The sequence below is a fragment of the Opisthocomus hoazin genome, chromosome 30 (assembly GCF_030867145.1).
Source record: "Opisthocomus hoazin isolate bOpiHoa1 chromosome 30, bOpiHoa1.hap1, whole genome shotgun sequence".
NCBI lineage: Eukaryota > Metazoa > Chordata > Aves > Opisthocomiformes > Opisthocomidae > Opisthocomus > Opisthocomus hoazin.
This window is the reverse complement of record NC_134443.1, coordinates 3,064,144-3,074,733: the sequence shown is the minus strand read 5'-3', so window position 1 is coordinate 3,074,733 and position 10,590 is coordinate 3,064,144. Positions and strand designations below refer to the sequence as shown.

Genomic DNA, 10,590 nt, shown 5'->3' with positions numbered 1-10,590 from the left:
GCTGCTGTTGGTAACGTGCCCATCCTTCGCTAGTTTAATTGGAGTTACAGTGAGCTACACCAAGCGATCATTAGATACTATTATTTAATGTAACCGTGGAAATTAGCTTTCATTGCTAACCATTAGAACTTCGCTAGTATTTTTATGTCTTTTGTTCAGAGATTAAATTAAGCATTTTTTTTTAGGTCAAAGCTACAGTCTAACCTGAGGGTATTTGGGGGAAAATACTATGCAGGGTTTTTTGCCTTTTTTTTTTTCCTCCTCAGAATGATACATTGAAGGATACTTTTGCTTTCCTCTGAATACTGTCGAGACAAGTAAATAGATCAGACAGCGCTTTGCCCTGCCCCTTCCCCTGTGCCGGCACACTGCTAGCACCCAGTGCAAAATAACACTGAGCTTCTGAAGCAGAGGAAAGTAGCTTTCAGGATAGTTTTACTTTATGCTAGGCAAGATAATAGTTCATTTATTAGAAAGTATTGCTTGCTGCAGATTTTAGGACCCTGTATACTACTTCTCCATAGATAAGACTTGGTGATTTTGGAGATTATCTCCAAATTAGCCACCATCTGCCTTTGGAAAATTCTGCATTTTCTGTTTACTTATTGCAAGGAGTACTGCAAAGCTGCCATGTCCCCTAGTCCTCATCTTCTAAATGTTTTTCAGGACAGCAGCTCTAGTATACTGCAGGACACAGGACTTAACTGAGAATAAAACAGTACTTTTGCCTTATTTATCACTAGACGATATCATTGCTTTACAAGTCTTTAAAAATATCGTGATCCTATACCACAGAGAAATAGTTTTTAAGTGAAGATGTAATCTGAAGAAAGAATTAAATACCATTAAATGTGTGTACCCTAGCTGAAGCTGTAATTTTCTTACATGGGTTGACAATACCACCACAACATATATTTTAAGTAATGTCTTATTTATTAAACCAGTATTTTTAAACCCCTATTTATTCTTAGCCTTTCATTGTTTTGTGTTTTAGTGGAACTTTTTCATGCCTGATAATAACAGGAATCTGCAAGGAAAATATAGAAAATTAAGCAGGCTGCTAAATTGATTTCTCAACACTCAAATCTATTGAGAATCCAGATTTTTTTCCCCACTTTCTCCCTTCCACCCCATCTGTAAGACACAGACTGTAGGCACTGCCCTGAGAAGCAGTGTGTGGGAGGAAAAGAGATACTGTGGGAAGAATTTCAAACTTGTCTCCAGGAAATATGACAAAGGACTGGGAGGTTTCAGAGCAGATGCCTGTTTTGGAGGCAGGATGCCAACAAAGGGGAGGATTTTTACTCCTAGAGAAAGGGAAGTAAAGAGAGCACGCCTAATGCAGCAAACTAGAAAGGACAAATAGATGCAGGCTAAGAAAAACGTAGCAGATGCAATGGAAGGAGCTCATCTGCTGTCTTTATCCAAATTATCTGTGTCTAAAGACCTCTTAGAGCCAATCTTAGATGCATCAATAACCAAGCACATGGATTTTTTTTTTCTTTTTTAGTTCTACAAATAATTTGCAGGCACTCCCCCACCACAGCCAGGCAATGTCTTCCGACCAGCTGGCATGCACCAACCCCTGCGAAGCACAGTGTCCCCAGCCCCTGGCCACCAGCAGCAACGAGCCCTGCGTCGTGGCCTGCGGTGACTCCCGGGTGATCATATACCCACCACCCGTTGTTGTCACCTTTCCAGGGCCCATCCTCACCACCTACCCGCAGCAAACCGTCGTGGGAGCCTCAGAGCCCTCCAAGGTGGCCTTGGCAGAACCCCCCGCCGCAGCAGCTCTGCCAGCAGAGGTGGCAGGGAGGCTGGAGGCAGCAGTTGAGAAGCTTGCTCCTCCAGTCATTGCCCGACCTGAGCCACGGTGTGCCCCAAAATATTCCTACACCTATTCTTCCCAATGGACACATCCATGCAACTCATATCGCTCTGGGAAACGGTGGACATACTAAGCTCAGCCAGGGCATGCACAGAGCAATTTAAAGAAGCAGCAAAGGAAACTTGAGATGTAAATTGAGGGTGGAGCTAATAGGCACCAGCCTGAGTGCTGGCTGTTGTCTGGCTTCAGCTGGAAAGAATGAGAACTGCAAATACTCAGCACCTGTGGCAGGCAGGCTCATGTGTGCGTTTTCTCATTTTGCATTTAGTTTAAATCTGTTATCCTCTGGCTTTCCAGTTTAGTCATCTGCTTACATTGTGCTTCGTCTTATTTCAGTTATGTTGTTGACACTGAACTTAGAGAGGTGACTTAGGGTGCTAGAAATTGCACACAGCAACTGCGCCAGAGGAGAATAAACAGTTTTTATAGACCGCATCACTTTGACCCTGGTGATTAGCCAGAGCCTCACTGAACCCCTGGAAGGATGGTCTTTGTATTCGGTACAATTTTGTTCCAGAATTGTAGAAAAGCTGTCTCTTTCCAAATAAATCTTCTGTACCACAGTATGTCTTCTGGTTTTCATTACCATATAATAATTTCCTTCTCCTTTTCCATATCAACTGAATGTATAGAATCATTGAATGATTTGGGTTGGGATATTTATCCTTGGTCATAGGTGTTCCTGTTCCTTCTTGGAGTGCACGTCTCTAAATCCCAGGAATACTTTTCCACGCAATGTCATTAAACACGAGCTGAGCACTTGACACTTCCCAGGACCAACCTGAGTCCCTAGCAGTTGTGGCTTGTAACAGCAGTCCAAGCAAGTGCTCGGTAATGCTCAGCTCCAATTTTGCCGCATACATCTCAGGACAAGGGCAACTTTCCAGCACTTTGCCCCAAGCCCGAAGCAAGACATGAATAGCTGGGTGCAGCTGGCAGTGTGGAGAAATGTGCAGCCCACGCGTGCCCGCATCTGCATACACTGTGCAGAGCTTCCCCGAGGTCACAGGAGGAAGGATGCCCTCGGGCTGCCCACAGACAGCAGCTCTCATGAGCGCACTAGCCACATTTCGTGGTGCGTGCTTAGTACATCACCCTGCGCATCATGGCTGACTGGTAGGAACACGGTGCAGAGTATGAATGGGAAAGGAATACACCACTAGTTTACTTTTCATTCTTCTGTTGTCCTCACAAAACAGAAAGTGGTTCTACACCTATAATATCTGTCTTTTGTAATGCAGCTAATCGTTTGCAAGTAACTTCCCTACCTTGCAGTTCAAAAGTCTTTTCTGAGAGAAATTCAGAGCTTTCACAAAAGTTTTCAGCAAACGAATTGCCATCTAACATTGCACATCGTCTCTCAGTGATAGACATAATTCCAGCCACAGTGCAGAAGAATTTCAGACAAAAAAAATTGTTGATGCAATACAAGTTCTTTAATGTGCATGGAAAATGCAATAGACAGTGATAGCAGGAAACAAAACAACACAGAAACAATAAATTGGAAACACAAAAAACATAAGACTGCAGCAAGGCACAACACAGGGCTCCACTCCAAAGGTTCCCCCTTCCTATTGCAGGTTGGGAGTCTCAGAGCCGGGCAGAGCAGGGGAGACTCTCGACCGAGGATGATTGTAGCTTTGTTTTCTGGCAGATAGAGGGGAAATTTTGGCGGCAACACTGGAAACCCTAAAGCCGTCAGCTGAAGATCTGCAAGGTTCCTCTGTGCAAATAAGCAAGGACCATAAAGTTCTAGTAGCTGCTTTACCACAGTGGAAAGAGGGGTTGAAAGCTTTGTTCTGCATCTGGTGGTAGAAGACAAGAGGGGCTACTTGTGGAGACCCCGAGCAGATGTGGTGCTGCACGGCATGGATATCTGGGGTTTAGCAGGGCCCGCAGTTGCCATTCAGGTAGCGGTGGCCTCGGGCCCAGCCACCATATCCGCAACTCCCAAAGCCTCCGTAGCCACCATAAAGACCGTAGCCTCCATAGCCTCCATAGAGACCATAACCCCCTAAACCACCAAAACCACCACGGCCTCCAAAAGTGCCACCGTAGCCCCCTCCAACGCCGGGGGCTCCCGCTGACCCAACAACACTGTGCTGCGGGAAGGAGCTGAGGATGGGCCCCGGGAAAGTGACCACCGAGGGTGGAGGCTGGATCACCACCGTGGAGTCAGGGCACTGCCGCACACAGGGCTCGTTGCATGTGTCAGCCAGAGGGGCTGGGGCCGCCACCCCACATGAAGGGACGCACAGGTTGGAGCAGGACATCCTTTGGCTCAGGCGACGATGCTGCAAGAAAAGGCAGAGCTCCGGCTCAGTGCACGGCCTGATCCCAAATCCCTCTTGGCTCTCTTGCACTCTGAACCTGCCTCCCAGTACATGCTCTGGATCATCTCAGCCTGTCCAAGCAAAAACACTTTCCAGAGCTGAATTGTTGGTATAGACCCTTTGCTCTCCCTCATGCTCCCTGGGCCTGACTTGCACGTGGGAGAGAGGAAAACTCCCTCATCCAAAGCAGGTGGCAAATCACCAAACTCCCAAAGGACCTGAGTCCAATGGGGTACTCGGTATGTTGTACCCAAAAGTTTAAATTTCCATGTTTTCCGTAGCTCTCAGACAGCACCATCACATCCTATCTATGTAGTGTGAAAGAGTGGTGGAGCACACCGCAAAAGATACCATGAGAAAGCCATTGCTGAGGAAGGAAAGAGGCAGGTAAGACTTGGACTTACCACAATGATCAGGAGAGTCAAGTGGAGGAAGCTGGATAGAGGTCTGTGAAGCCCTCAGCTCTTTTATACATGTCCCAGACTGCCCGGGGCATAGGCCAAGGGGTTGGTGGCAGAAGCCCCAGCTAATAATGATATCAATCAGACAAGCCTCATGAAACAAATTGTGATGCACAGCAATTACGTTCATCCTAATTGGGTATACTTCCAAGCAAACTTACCCTTGAGAGCAAAGAGTCAATGGGAGGAACAGACCATGACATGCCTTTACATGAAAGACAAGGCGCTGCTGTAGCTGACCGCACAGCACCAATAAACCCCGATCTGTCCCTAATCCTCCCACTTTGCTTACGTGCAAGAGTCCTGGGCATCTTGCAGAAGTACTTTGCAATCCTGCGCACAGCCACTACGCCTGTCATTACGCCTCTTTTACAGGCTGGTAAACAGAGTCACCGGGAGGCTGGGGAAAGGAAGAAGCTATTCCACCCACTCTGGGAAACTCCCAAATGCCAGCCATGGCCCCTTGCTGGTAAGGTCTGGAGAGATTACAGTACCGGGTGCAAGGGGCGTCCCTAAGCTGTGGACTTTTTCCTGGCACTGCATGACTTGTTTATTTAGTTATGCAAAGAGCAGAGGAGGTGGGTCCCACGTGGGATGAAACTCCACTCATGTACAGTGCTGGCACAGGTGTGGGTGCGAGGGCAGTCAGATTAGGCACTGGGGAACTGTGTTAGCAGACACAGCAGGAAGGCAGGAGCAATCAACACTCTGTCAGCTGCTTCATCTACGTGTCTGTGAGCGTGGTCCTTCCTGAGCCCTCTCTGAAGGGGCTCCATTACTCAGCTGGTCATGGAGGGCTGTGTGATCAAAGGCTGGTTTAGCATCCACAATGAGCCCGGCTGCACGTGGCCACGCTTCCCACAGGCACAGGCACACTGGTCAAGGCTGGCTATGGCTGTGCTGCGGCTGGGTGTGGACAGTTTGGGCACAGTAATCTTCTGCAAGATGCCCAGGACATTGGAACAAAGTTAAAGTAGGGGATTGGGGACAGATGAGGGTTTATTGGTGCCGCACATGAGTGCCTGATCTTTCATGTAATGATGTGTCACGGTCTGTCCCTCCCATCATCTCTTTGTTTTCCAGGGCATGTTTGAAATCCAATGTGTCCCCGGTGAGGAGGCTTATAATTGTCTCGCATCTCTATCTCTGTCATGAAGTTTGTCCACTGGATCTCATAACTACCTGGGGTTTCTGTCACCGCCCCCTTGGCCGATGCCCCGGGCAGTCTGGGACATGTATAAAAGAGCTGAGGGCTTCACAGACCTCTATCCAGCTTCCTCCACTTGACTCTCCTGATCATTGTGGTAAGTCCAAGTCTTACCTGCCTCTTTCCTTCCTCAGCAATGGCTTTCTCACGGTATCTTTTGCGGTGTGCTCCACCACTCTTTCACACTACATAGATAGGATGTGATGGTGCTGTCTGAGAGCTACGGAAAGCATGGAAATTTAAACTTTTGGGTACAACATGCCGAGTACCCCACTGGACTCGGGTCCTTTGGGAGCTTGGTGATTTGCCACCTGCTTTGGATGAGGGAGTTTTCCTCTCTCCCACGTGCAAGTCAGGCCCAGGGAGCATGAGGGAGAGCAAAGGGTCTATACCAACAATTCAGCTCTGGAAAGTGTTTTTGCTTGGACAGGCTGAGATGATCCAGAGCATGTACTGGGAGGCAGGTTCAGAGTGCAAGAGAGCCAAGAGGGATTTGGGATCAGGCCGTGCACTGAGCTGGAGCTCTGCCTTTTCTTGCAGCATCATCGCCTGAGCCAAAGGATGTCCTGCTCCAACCTGTGCGTCCCTTCATGTGGGGTGGCCGCCCCAGCCCCTCTGGCTGACACATGCAACGAGCCCTGCGTGCGGCAGTGCCCTGACTCCACAGTGGTGATCCAGCCGCCACCCTCGGTGGTCACTTTCCCGGGGCCCATCCTCAGCTCCTTCCCGCAGCACAGCGTTGTTGGGTCAGCGGGAGCCCCCGGCGTTGGAGGGGGCTACGGTGGCACTTTTGGAGGCCGTGGTGGTTTTGGTGGTTTAGGGGGCTATGGGGGGTATGGAGGCCTTGGGGGCTATGGTCTCTATGGAGGCTATGGAGGCTACGGTCTTTATGGTGGCTACGGAGGCTTTGGGAGTTGTGGATATGGTGGCTGGGCCCGAGGCCACCGCTACCTGAATGGCAACTGTGGACCCTGCTAAACCCCACACTGGGTCTGGCCAAAGATGAAGGAGACCTCTGGAAAAGCCCCTGGCTCACCCTGATGTGACTTTCTGTAGAAGAGCTTCAAGCTGCAAAGTTGGATTTCTGAGCATAAATGCCTCGTGCCAGCTCACAGCCCAGCTCTGCCTTTCTCCTGCACTGCTTGATCATCCCTTCGACGCTCGTTACCCCTTGATAACAAAGACCGGCACTGGGTGCCTGCTCCTGCAGCATGGCTGATGCTCCGTGCTGCTCTGCCTACTGCCAGGAGACAGGGGAAGGCCGTGCCCAGGACTCTGTTCTTCTCCCAACTCCCCTCTACCCTGGAGCTGCAATAAAAGCTGTGTTGCATCACAATGTTGACCTGTGCTTTTCCTTCATGCTTCCTCCGTACCCACTACCCCGAGTGGCAGCACGATTTCCCAGGAGTGTTATAGCCAGATCGTACCCTGGGCCTTGCCAGGGTGCCCTGCGGGAAGTGCCTGCCTTCCTCCTGCCTGCCCTTAGCAACACACGCCTCTGGAGGAGGGTCACCCAGAGCACGGACTGGGCTCATGTCCTTTGACTAAAGCTTCTTCCTCTTTGCCCTCCCTGTCTTCTCCCCACTTTGGGCTGCTGCACTCTGCAGCTCAAGAAGAGATCTTGGCACTCACAGTGTCCTTGCTGCCCACTCCGGCTGTTTGCGACGGGCTGCCTGCAGCCCCAAGGTTGTGGGGATTGGGATGCCCATGGAGAAACCTCAGCAGCCAAAGTCCAGGTCAGAGTCACTTGGGAGGCAATGAGTTGATAGCGGAGAGGCTGAGCAACCCCCAGCACCTCCTCAGCTGCCATGCCTCCATCCCCTCCACATTGCAGCACCCCTGCATCACCTCCTTGTCCTGTTTGTCCTCCACCTCCCACTGCTCCTTGGAGCACTGTTGCCTCTGTCTTGCTCTCACTGCTACAGCAGAAGCTCTACCCGGCATTGCCTGTGTCACTCACCTACATTCCAGGGATTCAGCTGTGCCCAGCAGCAACAACACAGCTTCCCACTGCCCGGTGCTCTGCACCAGACCTTGCTGGTCCTTTGCTACCCTTCCTTTCTCACCAGCCCACAAGGTAGCCCACACTGCCAGAATCCCCCCAGAGCACCCACCCACAAGCAGCTGTGATGGGGCCATCAGAACCCCCTTCCAACCACTGTGCCCTCAGCAGACACACAGGGGATACCACACGAGCCAGGACCTCATGGGTGGCTGAGACTCCATGCAGGGGCACCTGGACAGATTTCAGGATGGGTAGAGATTGAAATATTCTCGAGGAGAAGACATACAAACCTCAGTTCTGGTGGTGGAAAAAAACAACGCCTGCCCTTGCCATTTTGCTGCCCTTTCTCCCATCCTCTGTGTTCACACTTGTGGATGGCACATCTTTTCTTGAGCTCCCCAGCAGGGACTAACACACTGCCACACTGCCCTTCCTGATGCCTGTGGCCAGAACTGGCTCTGTCCAAGACCACTTTGCTGTGCTGGGATCACAAGACCCAAAGATAGCTGCAGAAGGAATGGGCCTCAGGAGGGTAGGCAGTCCAGCCTCCTGCTATAAGAGCTTTGTGTTTCATGTGACTTGATACTCGTGGTCATTTCACAGCTGTGAGAAGAATCACAGAATCACAGAATAGTAGGGGTTGGAAGGGACCTCTGTGGGTCATCTAGTCCAACCCTCCTGCCGAAGCAGGGTCACCTACAGTAGGCTGCACAGGACCTTGTCCAGGCGGGTCTTGAATATCTCCAGAGAAGCAGAATCCACAGCCTCCCTGGGCAGCCTGTTTCAGTGCTCCTTCACCCTCAGAGGGAAGAAGTTATTCCTCATGTTCAGACGGAACTTCCTGTGCTTCAGTTTGTGCCCATTGCCCCTTGTCCTGTCACTGGGCACTACTGAAAAGAGCTTGGCCCCATCTTCCTGACCCCCCCCCTTCAGATATTTGTAAGTATATATTAGGTCCCCTCACAGCCTTCTCTTCTCCAGGCTGAACAAGCCCAGCTCCCTCAGCCTCTCCTCGCAGGAGAGCTGTTCCAGTCCCCTCACCATCCTTGTAGCCCTCCGCTGGACTCTCTCCAGTAGCTCTTCACCTTTCTTGAACTGGGGAGCACAGAACTGGACAGAATACTCCAGATGAGGCCTCACCAGGGCAGTGTAGAGGGGAAGGAGAACCTCCCTCGACCTGCTGGCCACAATCCTCGTGATGCACCCCAGGATCCCATTGGCTTTCTTGGCAGCCAGGGCACACTGCTGGCTCATGGTTAACCTGTCGTTCACCAGCACACCCAGATCCCTCTCCGCAGAGCTGCTCTCCAGCAGGTCCACCCCAAGCCTGTACTGGTGCATGGGGTTGTTCCTCCCCAGGTGCAGGACCCTGCATTTGCCTTTGTTGAACCTCATCATATTCCTCTCTGCCCAACTTTCCAGCCCGTCCAGGTCACGCTGAATGGCAGCACAGCCTGCCGGTGTATCTACCACACCTCCCAGTTTGGTGTCATCAGTAAACTTGCTGAGGGTACATTCTAACTCTTCATCCAGGTCATTGATGAAGAAGTTAAACAAGGCTGGGCCCAGTACTAACCCCTGAGGGACACCACTAGTTACCAGCCTCCAACTAGATTCAGCGCCGCTGATGACAACCCTCTGAGTTCTGCCATTCAGTCAGTTCTCTATCCACTTCACCGACCACTCATCTAGCCCATACTTCCTCAGCTTCCCTAGGAGAATATTATGGGAGACTGTCGAAAGCCTTGCTGAAGTCTAGGTAGACAACGTCCACAGCTCTCCCTTCATCTACCCAGCAAGTCATGTCATCGTAGAAAGCTATTAGATTGGTCAGACATGATTTACCCTTGGTGAATCCATGCCGACTACTCCTGATAACCTTCTTTTCCTCCACTAAGAACCTTAGGAAGATATCACTTTGTCCATCTTGCCTGTTCCCAGTGGCACCCAACCCTAGCTGGGTGCAGAGGACAGGACCAGAAGCCCTGTACATGCAGGGGTCATATCTCCATATCCTTGGACATGCAGATGTGACCAATACCACGCCAATAACAGGAGATAATGTCTGGCATGATGGTTTTGAAGAGAAGCTGGAAGAGCTTCTACAAGACACCTGTGGCACATTCATGTATTCAGAGTGGGACTTAGAAATGTATAGTGTTTAATGCTGATGGGAGACCAAAGGAATCTCAGTGGGAGATGCTCTGCAAGACCCATCTGGGACTGTCATCAGCAGTTGTAACACACTGAGCAAACGGCCCAAATGCTCCAAGGGCATGACCGTGGGAGGTTCAGGCAGCCCAGACCAACGTGGCCTGAGGTTTGGGTAAAAAGGGAAAGAAGAAGGCAGGATGAAGAAAAACCATGGGTCAACATTGTGATGCAAGACAGCTTTTATTGCAGTTGGAGGGAGGAGGGAGTTGAGAGAACATCAAGGCCTTGGCAAGGGCTTTCCCCTGTCTCCTGGCAGTACGCAGAGCACCAGGGAGCATCAGCCGTGCCGCAGGAGCAGGTACCCAGTGCAGGTCTCTGTTCTCATGGGGCAGTAAGTCTTGAAAAGATACTCAAGCAGGGCAGGAGGAGGACAGTGTTCAGTCCTGAGCAGGCAAGTGCCGTCGAAGTGACGTGAGGGGATATCCTTCCACAGAACATTCTGTTGTGATGCGCCTGGGGCTTTTCTGCAGCTCTCCTTCATC

At 50.7% G+C, this 10,590-nt stretch overlaps 2 protein-coding genes across 2 annotated transcripts; one reads left to right on the top strand and one right to left on the bottom strand.

Annotated features, from left to right (window-relative positions):
- Nucleotides 1-3,771: 3,771 nt before the first annotated feature.
- LOC142364950 (claw keratin-like) lies at nucleotides 3,772-4,161 on the bottom strand. The gene has a single exon (XM_075445238.1). The coding sequence runs from the start codon at nucleotides 4,159-4,161 to the stop codon at nucleotides 3,772-3,774; it is 390 nt and encodes a 129-aa protein (XP_075301353.1).
- A 2,289-nt stretch (nucleotides 4,162-6,450) lies between these two features.
- On the top strand, nucleotides 6,451-6,867 carry LOC104327013 (claw keratin). Its single transcript, XM_009931863.2, has one exon. It carries the CDS (start codon nucleotides 6,451-6,453, stop codon nucleotides 6,865-6,867), a length of 417 nt encoding a protein of 138 aa, XP_009930165.2.
- The last annotated feature ends 3,723 nt before the right edge of the window (nucleotides 6,868-10,590 follow it).

Excerpts from the sequence above, each read along its gene's own strand:
- LOC104327013 (XM_009931863.2), top strand. The coding sequence starts at position 6,451 with ATGTCCTGCTCCAACCTGTGCGTCCCTTCATGTGGGGTGGCCGCCCCA.
- LOC142364950 (XM_075445238.1), bottom strand. The coding sequence starts at position 4,161 with ATGTCCTGCTCCAACCTGTGCGTCCCTTCATGTGGGGTGGCGGCCCCA.